Source organism: Chinchilla lanigera, unplaced genomic scaffold (genome assembly GCF_000276665.1).
Source record: "Chinchilla lanigera isolate Chin_1 unplaced genomic scaffold, ChiLan1.0 scaffold00004, whole genome shotgun sequence".
NCBI lineage: Eukaryota > Metazoa > Chordata > Mammalia > Rodentia > Chinchillidae > Chinchilla > Chinchilla lanigera.
This window is the reverse complement of record NW_004955405.1, coordinates 40,874,322-40,892,701: the sequence shown is the minus strand read 5'-3', so window position 1 is coordinate 40,892,701 and position 18,380 is coordinate 40,874,322. Positions and strand designations below refer to the sequence as shown.

The 18,380-nt window shown below is 45.5% G+C and overlaps 1 protein-coding gene across 1 annotated transcript in view; it reads left to right on the top strand.

Annotated features, from left to right (window-relative positions):
* Cry1 (cryptochrome circadian clock 1) overlaps window positions 1-14,475 on the top strand; it is a gene marked incomplete at its 5' end in the record, with an annotated part of 63,438 nt that extends 48,963 nt beyond the window's left edge. Inside the window, 11 exon segments of the mRNA XM_005374636.2 lie at window positions 1,567-1,709; window positions 2,539-2,723; window positions 3,262-3,350; window positions 4,666-4,806; window positions 4,888-5,199; window positions 6,487-6,638; window positions 6,840-7,042; window positions 7,131-7,226; window positions 12,625-12,696; window positions 12,768-12,875; window positions 13,863-14,475. Of these exon segments, the coding sequence (XP_005374693.1) occupies window positions 1,567-1,709; window positions 2,539-2,723; window positions 3,262-3,350; window positions 4,666-4,806; window positions 4,888-5,199; window positions 6,487-6,638; window positions 6,840-7,042; window positions 7,131-7,226; window positions 12,625-12,696; window positions 12,768-12,871 (1,497 nt within the window). The 3' untranslated portion in view covers window positions 12,872-12,875; window positions 13,863-14,475.
* Between the last annotated feature and the right edge of the window lie 3,905 nt (window positions 14,476-18,380).

The following is an 18,380-nucleotide window of genomic DNA, read 5'->3' as shown; positions in this document are numbered from 1 at the left end:
ACGTATGCTGTAGTGGGAAGGAGATGGGTCATAAACAAATAGGTGAACATGGAAGGTCAGGCTGTGCTGGGTGCCACGGAGAGAAATAAAATACGTGACAGTGAGTGTCCGCGCTGCAAAGGGCCGCTGCTCTGTATGAACTCACAGGAGGCCTCCCTGGTAACGTAGTATCAGCGCAAACAAGAAGTGGGAGGGCCAGGCAGCTGTCTGAGGTGCGGCACCTTGAGTCCACAGTGTTTTGCTGCTCTTGCATCGAAAGGTAGAGTTCATGTCCTTGCTTGTTTCTATAACTTGTTTTGAACAAGTGTCAAAGAAAACATTGTTCAAGTTCCAAATGCTAGGCCTCCTGCAAGTAAGCCCACAACTTCTGCCTTTCCAGGGGAGGTAGGGATGCTCCTTCTGCCATGTGAGTGATAGAAAGTATGAAAGCTAATAAAGGACAAGTGATATGAACAAGAGTGTCAGTCAGTTCGGTATCTGTAGAACACTAAAGTCAAAAGCTACAGCACGCACACTGATTCCTAGTGAACAGGAAGCATTTTTCAAGAAAGACCACACTCAGTTAACTGCAAAAGACTGAAATCTCATAAATTATCTGACTTCAACAGAATTAAACTAAAAATGAGTAACAGAATAGCAGATATTTATGGTGAATGATAAAAACCATTTTTGGGGGCTGGGGATTTAGCTCAGCGGCAAAAGCGCCTGCCTGGCAAGCGCAAGGTCGTGAGTTCGGTTCCCGGTACCGGAGAAAAACCAAAAAAAAAAAAAAATTGGGGGGGGAACAGCCCTTATCTAATACATAGAGTTGGAGAATTACATTGTGTTGTCATATAGTCAGTTAAATAATGGTAGAGTTACAGGTTGGTTTTATTTCTGAGATTAGTTAGAGTAGATTTCAGAATTTTAAAAACCTATACTACTTGCTTGAGAAAATCACTTAATTCCTTTAAGCTGTGGTCTCATTTAAAATCACATGTGTAGAACTTTATTAGTATTGCCCCTGACCTTCAATAAGTAGCTGCTGTTATTACTATGTCCAGATTTTTCACAGGTAACATCTTTTAATCAGAAATAAAATATTTGCGCAGTACTTCAGCAAAGCAGGTAATACTGTATCTACTGTCAAATCTTAGAATCAGCACATACATGCAGGTGTTATGGCTGTCTGACTTCGAGCAGATCTTCCATTCTTTAAAAATAATCCTATCTGCAAAGTGAGGAGAGCAACCAAAGAGCCAGATTCTCTCTGAGTTGTTTTGAGGTTGTGATGAGATAATATAGTTCTAAGTAATTTGAAAAAATATAGTGCCACCCAAACATATTTCACATAAGAGCTAGTTTCAAGCATATCTTGATTGCTTAGTACTTAGCTAAGTACCTGGAATCCGCGAGAATAGATTAGTTACTTACGTTTCTTTGATATGTTTTACTGTTTCCTTCCTGCATACTCCCAAGTTTGATATGTGTGTAACCCTTTGGTGTATAGATTTGAGCTTTTCACTTACTGTTAGCAGAAAAAAAAAACATACAGCTGATGTACACTGTCGTTCTCTCTCGTTTTAGGAGTGGAATATTACTAAACTCTCAATCGAGTATGATTCGGAACCCTTTGGAAAGGAGCGGGATGCGGCTATTAAGAAACTGGCTATGGAAGCTGGTGTGGAAGTCATTGTCCGAATCTCTCATACGTTATATGACCTAGACAAGTAGGATTTGCTTTTGGTCTTGTTTCGTTTTGTTGTACTAGGCATTGAACCCAGAGCCTTCACACTAAGCTGCATCCCCAGCCCATTTTTTTTATTTTTTTATTTTTTTGCCTCTTTCAGACAGGGTTTCACTATGCAGTATAGGCTGGCCTTGAACTCACAGTGATCCTCCTACCTCAGCCTCCCAAGTGCTGTGATTTTAGGCGTGTGCCACCACACCCGGCCTGTTTGTTTATTTTTTTATTAGTATATATTTACAGTGGGGAATTGATCCATGTACATTCTTTTTTTCTCTCTCTCCCTTCCCTTTTTTTTTTTTTTTTTTTTAACCAGCATCAGATTTATTGTTTTAATTTTGAGACAAGGTCTCACTAAGTTTCTAAATTGCCCAGTCTAGGCTTGAACTTCATTACTTTTTGGTGTAATTGTCAGCCTGGTTTAGTTTGTATCAGTGATTCAGAGTCCTTGAATTGTGTTTTAATGTATTTTTTACATGTTTATATATATATTAATTTCCTGTTACTGCCTTTAGACTAATTTAGCGTTTAGATGTTTTTTCACCTCTAAGTCCTTAATATTCTTTTTACTGAGTTTATTCATTTTACTGAGTTTAGTATGGCATAGTGTCTGTTTTTGATGCCCATCAGGAATCTAGAAAGTACAGAGAATGACCTTAAGCTTATTAAGCATTGTGAATATATTTTCTAGTCATATGAGAAACTAACATTCTAAGTCTTAAGTGATACATTTTATTTTCTGATTTTAAGCCTTTTCGGAGCTTATTGACCAGACTATTGTCATTTTTCACTGCATTTTACTGTCCTCATAGGATCATAGAACTCAATGGGGGACAGCCACCTCTGACTTACAAGAGATTTCAGACACTAATCAGCAAAATGGAGCCCCTGGAGATCCCAGTGGAGACGATCACTGCAGAAGTGATAGAAAAGTGCATGACTCCTCTGGCTGATGACCATGATGAGAAATACGGGGTCCCCTCCCTGGAAGAGCTTGGTAGGTGTAAGCAGGCTGCAAGTGGACCTCAAGAGCTAATCAGTCATGAAGCTCAGAACATTCACACCGCTGATTTTGTCAAATAAAGTAGTGTGCATTAAGAGGGAAAGGGATAATGTGAAAAGAAGAAAACTCATAAAATAGGTGATACATCGGTACATTGTTCATGCACTCTGTGAGTGTGTGGTCCGTTGTTACCACACTAAGATGTGCGTGCGCCCTGGAGTCGGAACCGAGCCCTACCTCTGTAAGCATGGGCCTGTCCAGCCTGTCTGTTCATTTTTATCGTTTCCATAGTTTTGTGCAAAGCAATTTGTCTTCCCAGTTATTGTGGTTAAATAAGAATGGTTTCTATTTCAGAAGAATAATGTACCCTTTCTTTTCTTCCTTCCTTTCTTTTTCTTCCTTTCTCTCTTCTTTGTTCCTCTCTTCTTTCTTTCCTTCCCCTCCCTCTCTCCTTCTCCCCGCCTCCTCCCTCTGTCCCTCTCTCTGTCCCTCTTTCCTTCCTTCCCCCCCTCCCGCTCTTCCTCCCTACCAGGGTTTGATACTGATGGCTTACCCTCTGCAGTGTGGCCAGGAGGAGAAACGGAAGCGCTCACACGTTTGGAAAGGCATTTGGAAAGAAAAGTATGATAATACACCCACGCGCGTACTTGCAAATTGGCATTTTCAAAGTTAATAAGTAGCTGGTCATTTAAATGCCCTTTGTCCCCTGTTTGCTTTTTCTCCTTTGGCTCCTACCGTACTGCTCTTCTTTCTCTCTAAGCTGATGTCAGATGACCATAACTCTGAAGCACGGGTGGAGTTCTTCCACAGTGTACAGTGGTGCCATCTCCCCAGGGGATCTGTTCCAAGACCTTGTGGGTCCTCAAACTGTGGATAGTCCTGAACCTTTAGACGCCATGTTTTTGCAGTAGAAACTACTTGTAATAAAGCTTATAAATTAAGCAAAATGAGAGATTACTACAATAATCAGTGATAGGTAGAACAATTATAACAATAAACTGTAATAAAATTTAAAACTCATTATTTCCCATTGAGTATTTTCTGGCCACCGTGGGCCCTGAGTAACTGAAGCCTAAGAAAGTGAACTGGGTGAGGAGGGACGGTCACCTTCCCCTCAGTGCTGACAAGACAGATTGGTGCCCTCAGCCGTGGGCTGGGCGTCAGGCTCCTCACACAAGTGTTCCTGAGGGTGGCTAGAAGAAAAGAATGCTCATTTTTTAATCTTTTTAAAATTGAAACATGAAGTTTATGGCTGGGATAATATGTTATTCCATAAGAACTGGGTAACTTTTTAAAGTATACCAATTTTGCATATAGTGATACCTCAGTTGTCGAACCCAGTTTGTTCCCAGTTTGTATTTGAACACCGAAAAGTTTTAGAACTGAACTTTTTTTTTCCCACAAGAAATAATGGAAAACCCATAAGTGGTTCTGAGGCCCAGAAGTTACACTTATAAACTCATTTTTCCAGGACCTTAACAAATTTTGCAATGGTTTCTTTCTTTTACTCTGTCATGGTTCTTACTGTTTTCCTCTTAGCTTTACTGCTGGTGTCACTAACTTGCTTTGGAGCCATGGCTACAATATTTTATGCAATAATAAAGGGCAAAAAAGCCCAGTGGTAAAGGTCTGAACGCACTAACACAAGCACTGTGTGTGTCTAGACAAAAGCAGTGCTGAGACTGAAGTGTCACCCCTTTGTGTCCGAGTCAAGATGCGACACACAACTCCCTCTCAGCCCATACAGGTTTTTTCAGGTTGGATTTTCGGTTCAACTATTGAGCAAAGTTACAAACACCAAGCAGACTTTTTCCAACTTAGCTGTTTGAGGGGTAGAAAGTTCAAGCTTGGAGCCATTCAACAAGCAAGGTGTCACTGTACTTCCGTTTTTAAAAAAGAAGAAGTGGTTGGTTAATACAAGTTTCTCTGTCCCCAGGCTTGGGTGGCAAACTTTGAAAGGCCTCGGATGAATGCCAACTCCCTGCTTGCGAGCCCTACTGGGCTCAGCCCTTACCTCAGATTTGGTTGTTTGTCCTGCCGCCTGTTTTACTTCAAGCTAACAGATCTCTACAAAAAGGTATTACCTAAAATTAGCACTTGTTTTTCAGAATACTCCTTAAAAAACAGCTAATAATAGTTCCTTGCATTTTAATCATAGGTAAAGAAGAACAGTTCTCCTCCCCTTTCTCTGTATGGGCAACTGTTATGGCGTGAATTTTTCTACACAGCAGCAACAAATAACCCACGCTTTGATAAGATGGAAGGAAACCCCATCTGTGTGCAGATTCCTTGGGATAAGAATCCCGAGGCTTTAGCCAAGTGGGCAGAGGGCCGGACAGGCTTTCCCTGGATTGACGCCATCATGACCCAGCTTCGCCAGGAAGGTTGGATTCACCACCTGGCCAGGCATGCGGTCGCCTGCTTTCTGACGCGAGGGGACCTGTGGGTGAGCTGGGAAGAAGGAATGAAGGTAAGTATCCCAGCTAGTGGATCCTGTCAGATTTGGAAGGAATTCATCTCTTATTTTATTTTTTAAAATCCTAGAAGTTGTCTATTACATATGATTGTTCATAGTCTAGTTGTTTAGTGATAAGGGTATAAGTGCCACAATACAGGCACAGTTTTGGAGAGCAGGGTGGTAAAATGATTACCATTTTAGTAAAAGCTGGTTAAATTAATTAACCTAAAGTCCCTTCAGAGGTTAAGTCCACCTAGCTGTGAAAAGAACTATTAAGTTTCAATATTCTGATTTCATTGGAAGACATATTTGTAGGTGGTTATTTCTGTCACAAAATAGATTCATCCAAGAGTTCTTAGAAGTACATACTATAAATTTTAAAATATAAATTACTTCACCTCACTTAAACACGATAGCTTTATAGCAGCAGTACTTCGTTACACAAAGTAAATCATGCTAAATGTTGTGGCATCATCTTGTGGTTATGCTAACAGGATTTACATGTGTTTTACCTTTCTGACTGTATCATAAATTTTCTTGAGCCGGGTGTGGTGGCGCATGCCTGTATCCCAGCACTTGGGAGGCTGAGGAAGGCAGATCATTGCAAGTTCGAGACCAGCCTGGGCTACAAAGTGAGCTCAGTGCCAGCCTGAACTACATAGCAAGACCCTGTCTCAAAAAACAAAACAAAAAAAAATTTTCCCTATCCAAGGACCATTTCTGATCCTGGTGTTTTTTGTTTCGTTTTGTTTTTATCTTTTGTATTTCCTAACAGTTATATATTATGAAAGTGATGTATAGCATCTAATTCATAAATTTAAGAAAAATCATGTAACTCTATTTCCCTTTGGATCAAGGAATTTTTGAGATTAAACCATATGAGGCAAGTGCATTTCTAAAGTGCATTTGTATTTGGTTGTGCTCCCTTTATCCAGGTGGTATACCAAGCATTACATTTTTGTTGGTGATTTTGGGTAGCATTTTTACTTTCTCGTAAGAGGTTTGCTGCTGTTTCTCTATGTACTAATATCCTGTCATCCTTCAGTGATCTTTTGCCCTCCACACACAATAATACTGCAAAGGATGGAAAAGTAAATTCTATTGAGAAAGCTACTATAGCACCCATCTATTTCTCTCCTCTGTGTGTAGAACACATCATACACAAGGAAGCTTTGGGATAATTTTACAGGTCTATGCTAGATTTTCTTTGCCTGACTTGCTCTACTATGACCTCAGAAATGCTTGCTTTGAGAATTGTGTGTGTGCACGCAAACTAATCTGTTACTGTTACTTCTGAAGGTATTTGAAGAATTACTGCTTGATGCAGATTGGAGCATAAATGCTGGAAGTTGGATGTGGCTGTCTTGTAGTTCCTTTTTCCAACAGTTTTTTCACTGCTATTGCCCTGTTGGTTTTGGTAGGAGAACAGATCCCAATGGAGACTATATCAGGTAAATCAAAGATGATTGTTACTGCGTTCGGAATAGCTAATCCAGGAAGAGCTTTTCATGTTTAAGCTACCTTAAGTGGCCCCACTCACAATGGGCAACAGAGATGAGATGGGGAAACAGCATTTCAGTGGTGGTGATTTGATCTACTGAAGTTCGCCTATGATGCATTTTATTAATAACTTTTCTTCCTTTTCCTAAAAGGCGTTATTTGCCTGTCCTGCGAGGCTTCCCTGCAAAATATATCTATGATCCCTGGAATGCACCAGAAGGCATCCAAAAAGTAGCCAAGTGTTTGATCGGCGTGAATTACCCCAAGCCGATGGTGAACCATGCTGAGGCCAGCCGCCTCAACATTGAGCGGATGAAGCAGCTCTACCAGCAGCTCTCCCGGTACCGAGGGCTAGGTGAGCCGGAGCTCCTCCGCACCCTGCGGCAGCTGTCTCTGCTTGTTGGTCTGCCCTGTAACTGAACAGGGATCTCTGTCTCCTTTAGGTCTTCTTGCATCAGTGCCTTCCAATCCTAACGGCAATGGAGGCCTAATGGCCTACGCTTCCGGAGAGAGTGTCTCAGGAGGTGGCAGCAGTGGAGGTAAGTGGGTAGGACTCCTACACCTTTGACGGGCAGAGACGCCCAGTCATACATATTTCTTGTAGAACTGTGCTGTCCTGGGTTTTATTTAAAATTAGTGTAACAGGTTCCTTGTGCACATGCGTACCTGTGTGCACATCCACATGTCCCTTTGTTCCGTGGGTGACACTCAAAAGCTGGAATGTTCCACTACATGTAGTAAAATGAAATGCAAATTCAGATTTTCAGGATGCCCATTATCTTTTACCCTCTTGAGGGGTGCATCAGCCCCGAGGCAGTTAGGAAGGTTGGCAGTCCTATGAAGGAAGCGGGAGGACTCAGCTCATGCATGCGCAGGGCCTCCGGTCCTTTGCACCTGGGTCTTTTCTGCCCTGTGCTCGTCCTCTACATGACTTATATGTAGTTGTCCCATCAGTTGTAAACATGCCTCATAGCAGTGATGTTGTCAATACACATTGGAAATTTGAATCATTTCATCAGTTTTCTAAGGCTCTAACCATAAATAGTATGAAACTAAGTAATTTGATAAAAAAGACAGCATTTGAGAAATGCTTACTTTTTAAATCATACAGTCTAAATTAATATTAAGACTAAAACCTTTTTTTAAATTGAACCATTTCAAAATTGCAAAATATCCTGCATCCTTGTGAGAGCTGCATTTGTTTTACCCTCCCAGAGTTAGTACCCAAAGTAGCAGAAGCAGCCAGATTTTCCTGCCCACCTCTGTGTGTGTGTGTGTATTGGGGGGTACACCTGCCTCATCACAGAAGCCCCCTAAGGGTGGGGCAGGAGCCCCACTTCCTGGCTAGGGAAGTCGCCAGGAGACTTGAGACCTCCCCCAGGACCCCACTCTCCTAAGTGGGGTGCTGTAGCAGACCCAAGTGGGACGGACCGAAGCGTGCGCTTTCTTTGTTCTGCAGTGGCTGCCGCTGTGAGTGCAGTGCTGCCCACTGTTGCTAAGAGAAGTGTTTCCATCCTGAAATGTTACTTCCTTAGTAGTCAGAGCTGCCACTGAGGCCATGTGCTTCACAGATACTCTTCCTCGAGTCTCCTGCAGTTTAAGTAAACTCACAGAGCAAGCTTCACAGTTCCTCCGATCAGTTCTGTTCTCAGCCTGCTGTCAGCCTCACATGCGTGTGAGGGACAGAGTGCTGTGAAGCAGAGGGCCCGGCAAGGAGCAGGACGGGAGACAGTGGTGGCACGCGCTATGTCTTGGCTCACACAGCTCTGTGTCCTCTGTGTGGAGTGACCTTTAGAGGGCAGGCAGGGGAGCAAGATAGTTGGGATAATTTGACTTAACAATATGTAAACATAGGGTAATTGTGATGCAGGAGGTTCATAAATCTTGACCTGACAGTAACCATGTAAATATTTTCCTGCAGCACACTTTGGAGCTGGGTTCCGTGCAGCTTTAAAAGGACATAGAAGGCATAAAAACAACATAGACCTCAGGCGCTAAGTGGGACGTGGAGGGAAAGAAGCAAATGACAAAAGGAGTGGTCACTGAGCGCTAAGAGGAGAGGAGGGGGATTTGCTTGGAAGGTCGTGAGCTGGGTAGCGCTGGGAGTCAGTGGAGGAGAGGACACTGGAAACCTGGCGATGGGAGTGTTTGTGGAGAGTGTGTCCGTCGGGCGGTGCTGCCAGCCTTCCCCTCTGGTGGCTCTGAGTGGGCAGGACTCGCCTGCCAGTGCTCTGCCAGTGGCAGCAGGTTCCTGCACAGGGTTCCTTATACAGCACGACCAGGGCAGGATCTTAGGACTCCTTTTAGTGGGGAGGACACGGGAGCATGGGACCTTCCTGTTTCTGCAGTACAAGCTGCACCTTTCTCCTCTCCTTTTCATACTTTGAGTACATGCAGGAAGGAATAAGCACACGACAGGTCTTAAAGTGCTTTTATTTTTATAATAAAGCAGTCTGTCTGCTGTCGTAGTGTATTTTATTATTATATATGCTGCCGAAGCGAGCACAGCAGTTTTAGTTTGTGTTACTTTTAGTTTATTTTTTCTGTTATAAACTATCTGTTCTTCATGTTATTAGTCATTCAACAAGCGCAGATTAGAAACATTGTGGTAGCACTTTATACCAGTGCCGACGACCACCTGGCTTGATGGGTTTTCTGGGAGGTGGACCTTTCAAGGCTGTCACCTGGAAAGGGGCAGGCAGACTGGGCACATTGGTCACTCTGTACCCACTGGAACGGCTGACAAAACGGGAACACCAGGCACAGTGACTTACGTAAAAACAGGGAACCTTCCTGGAAGGTGGGTGTAAAGGGGTACAGCTGCTTTGGAAAAACAGTGTGGCAGCTTCTTAAAAAGCTTATAAACTTCCTGTACAACCTGGAAATTCCCTTCCTGAGTGCCTGCCCAAGAGAAACGAAAACAGATACCCACACGCAGGCCTATAAAGGACCATCTGGAGCAGCTTCCCCGCCCCAGTCAGAGCATCAGCGCAGTGGTGTGAGGTCCTGTGCAGCAGCCCGGTGCCCGGGCCGCGCGTGCGCTGTGGCGGCAGCATCGTGCAGCCTGACCCTGTGTGCCTGGAGAGGAGCGGCTGGTGCTTGCCTTGGCCCAAGGGGAAGAACGGGGAGTGAATGCAGGAGGCAGGAGGGGTTTCTGGAGTGGAAGGAAATGTTCTGAATCTGGATTGTGGTGATGTTCACAGAGCACTGGAAATTAATTTTTAAAAATCACTGAATTACACCCTTAACATGGTTGTTACGTAAATTATACCTCAAAAACTGCTAAAAAAAAAAAAAAAAAAACAGAAAACAAGGCAATCACCAGAGACAGGAGCTCAAAAAACCAGTAAAGGAAAATAAATACAGTCTTAACTAAGAGAGACAGTTACTGTTAAAACTGCAGTGGGGCTGAGTGTGGTGGTGCACACCTAAAATCCCAGCACTTGGAGGCTGAGGCAGGAAAAGGCAGGTTCAAGCCACCTGGGCACCTTTGGGACTTGGCAAGACCCTCCCTGTCTCAAAAGCAAAAGCAGAGGAAAAAACAACTTTAAAAAGATTGGAGTAGACCTCCGTGCAGAGGCCTGGGGTGTGTCCCGAACACTGTAAAGCGAATATTTTTTTCCATGTATTTCATTTCAGAAGCTTCTTGTGTAATTTTCTCTTCCATAGTAATTAAGTCAGGGTTTTATGTAAAATTTCCATTTGGTGCTTTTGATGGTATAACATGAGGGGAAGTGATCAGGTAGACTTTTTATCCTTACAAAACTGTTACTAAAAACCAAATACTGGGGGAGGCAGGTACTAGGGATTGAGCCCAGGGCCTTGAACATGCTAGACAAGCCCTCTGCCACTGAGATACAGCTGTATCACTTTTTAAAATTTTGAGGCAAGTCTTTCTGAATTGCCTGGGCTGGCCTTGAACTTGTGATCTCCCTGGCTTAGCGTCCTGAGCAGCTAAGATTACATGTGCCACCACAGTCAAGGAAAAATGTTATTTTCTCTATGAGTCCCACCGTCTCTTCTCCCAGCATCCTTTGTTTGTTTGTTCGTTTTGAGGCAAGGTCTTACTACATAGCCCATACTGCCCTTGAACTCGCTATTAACCTAGCCTGGCCTCGAACTTGCAGAAATCCTCTTGCCTCAGCCTTGAGAGTGCTGGGATTACAGGCAGGTGCCACCATGCCTGGCTGGCTTGGCATTTTAGAATTGAACTGCAATAGTGACCCTGAAGAGCTGTGCGTGTGCGGGCATGTGGCTTTTGTGACTGCGGTTACGAAGCGAGCTGGTGGATCGGCTGAGCGCCATCTCTTACACTGTTACTGAGAAGGTGGACTGGCTCATGCTCTGGGAGTCAGGGCTGTGGTGGTGTTCATGCATTTTCTGGGAGTTAGACGTCTAAGTGCCTGCCCATTGTATAGCTCTCTAAACACATAAAATGCCATTTTAAGAAAACTCCTAGTGTATTTATCAAGCTTGTTAATTTTTCCTCTCCTTTGCGAAGGTAATCATTCTCCTGATTTTTAATACTAGTTATGTCTGTTTTTTAACCTTGTAGAAACTGAATCATTTAGTTTCTGTTTTTAGCGTATGTGCTGCCAAAGTGAGCACTGATCCATCCAGTTTCTATTTCGTTTCTGAGGGTATTTTGTCTTTGAGGTTATTTTCATTTATCACAATAGTGGAAGAAGGAATAGAACCTGGGGCTTGAGGCTGGAGATATGGCTCAGTAACGCAGCACCGGCCTGGCAAGCGCAGGGCCGTGAGTTCGATTCCCAGTACAAAAACCAAACAAACAAAAAGAATTGACAAGCTTGAGAAATGAAACCGAGGGACCTGGTTTCTGACTCGTGCCAAACCTTCCTTCCTGAGAGTCACCCTGTGTCTACGCTGGTGTCCATGCCGCACCTGACCGCCCTTCTTTGTGCTTGGCTGTTCTCCCTCCCTCTTCTGCTGGCGTGCGAGCCCTTCGCAGCAGACTCACCCCTCGCTCACTCCTGTCCCCAGGGCCCGCTGTAGTCCTCAAGTAAACAGGTGCTTAGCCAGTGTGCGATATGGCAGTTGTGGTGCAGCACACATCACAACACAAAGGCACCACCCGACTGTCTAAGTGTCCAGTTGGCTGGCGTGGGCCTTGGCGTATCCGCGTGAGTAAAGGTTTACCCGCTGCCACAGCACTGGTGGTCACTGCTGGGGGAGCCGGCTGAGGTCAGGAAGAGGTGCTGCAGCCCCTGGCCGGTGCTGGGTGTCTTGGGATGAGAGGCGAGCGCTGCATGACACAGGCTAAAGCTGTCAAGGAGGGTGTCAGCAGGAGCTTGCTTTGGTCATCCGTGGTAGGAACCTTACTGTGATGCATGGTGCCTTGGCGATATCAGGCTTCCAGTTTCCGCCTACGCGTACCTGAAATCCTGGTTGTCTGTGCAGAAGGGCTTCATGAGCATAGATAAGAACAAGGACCTGGGCCTGGGCAGCCTCTGGCATGACTGTCCGAGGCCAGGTGCTCCCGCGTGAGTGCCCTGCAGCCATGTCTTCTCAAGGTGGGCTGGGCGCTGTGGCGCTTCGGTCCAGCAACCCTGCTCCCTGTCTGAGGCGAGGTGACAACCAACTCGAGCGGCCGGGAGGGTCGGAGGAGGACAGCCGGGGAAGAGGCGAGGGGAGGGCGTCTCAGTGCTGCCCCTTTTCCACCTAGTGGTCAGGTGTCTAATCACTGTCACCTGGGAGAGAGATGGTTCTTAGAAAACGATAAGCAGTGACTCAGCGTTTGAGCTAAGTTGACACTTCTGCAAGCTGAAATTTAAGTTCCTGATTTGGGCATGTGATTTTTGGCCCAGGGAGAACTGAACAAAATCACATAAATGAATTTAAATACTAAAAATGGGATTGGTAGTCTTGATACATCTCAGAGCTGATCCTAAGTCACTTTACTCTTTGAATACGTAGGTTGTGCCCAGGGGAGCAGCATCTTACACTGTGCGCACGGAGACGGGCAGCAGGCTCAGCTGCTGAAGCCAGGTAAGGCTGAGGCCCTGGCCCGCGCGCTGTCCGCGCGACCCCGTCCTCAGCGAACTGTTTCCTGTGTGCAGGGCGGAGCTCCGGGGGCCCCGTGCAGGGCAGCGGGAAGCGGCCTGGTCAGGAGGAGGACGCTCAGAGCACCGGTCACAAGATCCAGCGGCAGAGCACTAACTGACCGGGTAACTGACCGGGTAGCCTACATCTAGTACTGGCGGGTGACCAGCTGCCTTCTTGCTGTAGGAAAGTGGTCATGAACGCGAATAGCTTCCAAAATGGAGCTCATCTCCACCTTCACCGGAGAGTCTTGAGGCATAAATTCTTAGGAATTATCACGACATCAGTTAATTATGGGACCAGAGGGTTAATTGTTCTGGACAGAGTGCTTCAGTCAGTGATCTTTAAATCGGAAAAGCTTAGGAAAAAGAACTTTTTCATTTCTTCACTACGTGACTACGAGTTGAAGACACTTGAAGTAGCCGCCTCTTTGATGCATTGACATTGTCCCTTTATGAACTTTCCACCAAATTTGCCTTTTAAGTATACATTTATCTGTGTGCTGCTTCTAAAATCTAAATTCTTTCCAGTTTTTTTTTTTGTTTTGTTTTGTTTTGTTTTTGTCTTTTTGAGACTGGGTCTCACTATGCAGTTCAGGCTGGCCTTGAGCTCACTTAGTAGCAGGCTGGTCTCAAACTCCACAGTCCTCCTGCCTCAGCCTCCGGAGTGCTGGGATTACAGGCGAGCACCACACCTGGCTCTCTAGTTAAATTTTTTAAATGCTGGCTCTTTCTGGAAATATTGAAAAGCCATGCTTGCATTCAATTTATTTATGTATTTATTTATTTATTTTTGGTATTAGGAATTGAACTCACAAACTCATGCTTGCTGGACAGGTGCTGTGCCGCTGAGCTAAATCTCTAGCCCTGCATTCAATTTAATTGGGTTTGGGATACTGTTTTGTGATTTGAATTACTATGAAAAATATTTCTGTGATATATTTGCTGGTTATTAAAGCCTTTTTCTTCAGTTATCTTAAAGTGTTTACATCTTTGTTAATCTTTTTACACCAACCTAATTGGAATATAAATTTCTCAAAGATCAGTAAATACTCATCAGAGGTTAATTCTTTGCACTTACACTCCCTTGTCTTTTTTCCCCCTGAATCACAGAGGACACTCAGAAGAAAAACTGTTGCAGCTGAAATTGACGAGAGATCAGTACATTTCAACTAAATTATTTAAAGATATTCTTCACTGATGGAAAGCAGTTACATTTTGAATGCATTATTTCTAATGACATTTCTGTGGTTTGTAACTTTTTAATGAATTTCACATAGGACAAGTGGTAATTTGTATATAAAGAACTTGGTAAAAGAATTTGCTTAATGTAAATATAGCAACAATTAGTATAGACCCATCAATATATTTTTGATAATTTTTCATGTATGGTAAAAATTTAAGTTGCAAACTGATATTCTGATAGAAAACTCAAACGTTTTGAGAGTCCATGTGGGAAAACAGGAGGTTTTTAGACTTTCTTAAAAAGACTTTGTTAAAATTTTCTCAACAATATTGTTGGACCTAACTTTGGACTCTTTCATAATGTTTTAGAAATGCGCATAATCAGAAGTAGTAGGTGTAGCCTCTGTTAACACAGTCAGTGTGCTTTAAAGTTGCGTGTATGCCTGAGCTGTGGAAGGACTGCGTGCTAAGTCTCCTTGTTTCCGTTTTTGTTCATTTACAGCTAACGTGACTTTGTTATTAAAGTATATGCAAATACACACTCTGGTGTGCCTGGTTGCTTTTCAGTTTTGGTTTCTTTTTTTTCTTTCCTTTTTGTGGTACTGGGGATTGAACTCAGGGCCTTGTGCATGCTAGGCAAGCGCTCTACCACTGAGCTACATCACCAGCTCTGCTTTTTGTTTTTCGAAAGGGCAAGAGCATTGCTATGCAAGATGTGATTACCATTACAGAGCCCAGTCACCCTTCTGAGTAAAGGAACAGTTACCACGTATCCAGTAAGGCAGTGTGGAGGATACCTGGACGACACTCTTCTTGAAGAAGAGCAGTTTGCTCTTGGCTGAACCTGGCCCAGTTTCCACATGTTGATGTGTGCAGAGCTAGATGGGATTTTTCCTTATCCCTTCAGTTGGCTTTAGGCAATGCAGATCAGTCCAGCCAGGTACTGATGTGTAGTCTTTGAAGCAAAATGACAGGGCAGTGTTGTCCCACCCCCATATCTCCCAAGAAGCATGTGTGAGCCAGGACAGGAGGAAGAGCCCTGGAATGAGCCTGGAGGTAACAGGCTATGACTTCCCAGGCCTTAAAAGATTACACCTGAGAGCTGAAGCACCACCCTAAAACACTAGCTACTACCTCAGTTGTGTTATGCGGATTACCCCTTCTGCATGCCCCCTCTGCGTATTGCAGAGGTGATTTCAGTCCTACCTAGCCCAGCTCACGACACTCATGTACTTCCCGCCAGTCTCAGTCACTCATCCCCAAGCCACTTCTCTGGTTGAAAATTAATAAAACCCTGGGTCCAGGCCTTTGTTCACATGGCCATCATCCTAGCTGTACTTAGGACCGCCCCTTCTTGGCTCCCCACAACTACAGATATGTTTTATTGTCTTTATCCTCACCATGGGTTGGTCACCATTAGGATAAATTAACTCACTAGAATAACTTTTTCCATGGCTTACAAAACTTCCCAGGCCACCATGAAGACTGGGAAGGGCTCTCTATAAGACAGTATTCTTCAGAGTAAGCTACAAGAAAGATGGAAAACCAAAAGGATTTTATCACACAGTGGGGTTTGTATCTAAGTTGGGCTGAATGGGACGGAAGTTAAAAGAGTGCAGGCTCTGGGGTCAGATGTTTGGCTCTGCTACTTAGTAACTCTGAGGTCTTAAATATCACCTTGTCTCAGTTACTCTTCTTACTGCTGAGACAAAATACCTGACATACAGGGGTTAAGGTTTATTTGGCTTACAGTGTACAGAGGTTTCTATCCATAGGTGGTAGGCTCCAAGGCAGTGTGGTACAGCAGAGAGGAAACAGTCCATGGCCAAGCAGGGCAGGCAGAAGGTAGCAAAGCAGCAAGCGACAGCAGCAGCCCTCTTTCTGTCCCTGATACTCCATCCAGGCCACCCACCCAGGGTAGGGAATACCCTTAATTCCAGCATCACACTCTCTAGATCTTGCCACCTCCAGAAAACCCCACCTATGACTGCAGGGGACTTTTGAGGGGCATCTAGATACAGCCATAACACACCTTTATCTTCTGTGCCTTTGTTTCATCCATCAAATAGGGGTGAGACCTGCTGAAAGCATGAGCTGCTTCCTGGTTCAGTCCATGTCAGATGCTCGTGTCAGTGCCTGGCATGTGTCTGGTACTGAATCACTGTTAGCTACTGGGCTGCCAGGGTGTGAAGCCCTGGACTGTGCAGTGCACAGCCTCGGTTAGCTGCCATTAATGCCACTGCTGTTACTACTCCTTTGTTCTCTAGTAGCCAGCTCTTACCATTCTGAATCCTGAACGTGCCTTTTCATTTCCCTACCTTCAGTAGTAGTAGACTCATACGAGAATTGTATTAAAAGATCACTGAAGCCAGGGGTGGTGGCGCAGCCTGGGCTACAAAGTGAGCTCAAGGCCAGCCTGAACTGCATAGCGAGACCTTGTCTCAAAAAGATCAAAAAATAATTAAAGATAACAGGATAAACGAGTTAAAAATAAACATTTTAAATGATTGCACTGTATTTTTTTCATGATAACCGTATTTCATGTCTTATTCTGTGGACCTGATTTCACTGTATATAGCTGAGAAATGCAGACATGGCTTTATCAGTTACCATTTATCACCACCATCCACGAGGAAAGGTTAACGATGTAAGTGAGCGTTTTAGTAAAAGAACGCTCAGCATAGGCACATCACACAGAAACATGAGGTGATTTTGTTTCGTATTGCACGAGATTTTTTTCCAGAGCTTTTTCTGAGTTGTGGCCAGAATGAATCACTGGAAGGGCAAGGAGGGCATCAATCAGTGTACCTGAATATTACTTAGAAACATAGGGTAATTTTCTGTTTTTCAAGTACTTACTTGCAGTACATAATGATCACATTCATCATGGGGAATTGGTACATGGTAAGTGTTTTTCTAAAGCATTTTCAGTCTGGTCTAAATTGTGGTTAAAAGGAATCACAATGGGGAGGGAGTGCCCTCCTTGCGCTATCCGTAGGCAGATACGCTGCTGAGGATGCGGACCCCCGCCAGAAGGGCTATTGCTCAGAAATTCCTCCAGTGGACCAGGGGTCAAGACCTTTTTATTTGCTCAGCAAGTTATTCTTAAATTCTTATTACTAAAAACTGCGCTAACTCCAGGGAACCAAGCTTTTGAATGAACCTATTTAGAATCCTTGTTTTTCACATTTGTTAAAGTAGTAAATTTGCTATGTAAGACTGATACCATTATTTTAGTGCAGCTCTTACATACCAGAAAACAGTCTCCTCCCAAAATTCAAAACATGACTGTAAATTGTTTTGAAAGATAATATGCAGAAAGAGGTCTCTTTCCCTTTCTCCGTCTAGTTTTCCCGATTTTGTAGTCCTAGAAACGCACTGGCTTAAACATCTGGGATGAAGCCAGGCCTGATGCTGCCAGCCTGTAATCCCAGCACTTGACGGGCCGCAGGGGCTCCAAAGTCGGAGGCCAGCCTGGACTGCACAGTGAGACCCTGTCTCAACACAACAGCTGGGACAGCGTCTGTTTACTGCGATCGCAGAGCTGACAATGGCTGTCGGCCTCGTCCCCCACCACGGAGGGGGCCCGCGGCCACCAGCGACGGCGGCTGCAGTTCTGAGCCCTGAGCGTCTGCCCTCTGCCGCCTTCTTCCGTCTGCTCGGTCCCCTTCCAAACCGCGGATGTCACATTTTGGTTCGTTTGGAGCCAGCCTTAGCAGCTGAAGAAAAAGCAGGCATTGGACCCGCATGGGAGGGGATCGGGGTCCGAGGTTCTCCGCACGGCCCGCGAGCTGCGGGGTCGGGCTTCATCCGGCGCCTGCGTCCGTGAGTCCGTCCGTGCGCGCCGGGCGTCGTCCTCGGCAGAGGGCGCTCACGGAGGAGCGGCCGCGCGGGCGCCCGGCTGTCCCGTCCCCGTGACACTGCCCCGGGCCACCGTCACCCTCCGCGGGGCGGGCCGGGTCTCCTGCGCTCCCGAGACGTTCGGGGTGTAAAACACCCAGGGAATTCTCACCGCCTCTGCTTTCACGACAGCGGTGCCCGGTCGACCTTCCCCTTGCGGGCCCCCGCGGCCGGGCTCAGGCGTCTCACACGCCGGGAAGGAACGGCGCGGGAGGGCCGGCGGCGGGCCGCGCACTTCCAGGCGCCGATTCCCACGCTCCGCCCCCGCCGTGCCCTATCTCCGTACTGCCAGGCCCCACCTCGGGATGTGGCCGTTGTCTCGCGTTTTGATTGGCTGCGCTGGAATCACATGGACTTGCCGCAAGCGCAGTAGTTCCTGAGCGCCGATAGGCCAAGGGCGAAGGGGAGGGGCGCTCTGGTGGGACCGGTGTGGGGGGAGTCCCAAGTGTTTAGGATCCCAGACCCGGACGCGGACCGGGACCGGGACTGGACCCGCGCGAGCGCCCGCAGCCCGGGAGCCGGGAGGCAGGGCTCACAGGCCCCGCA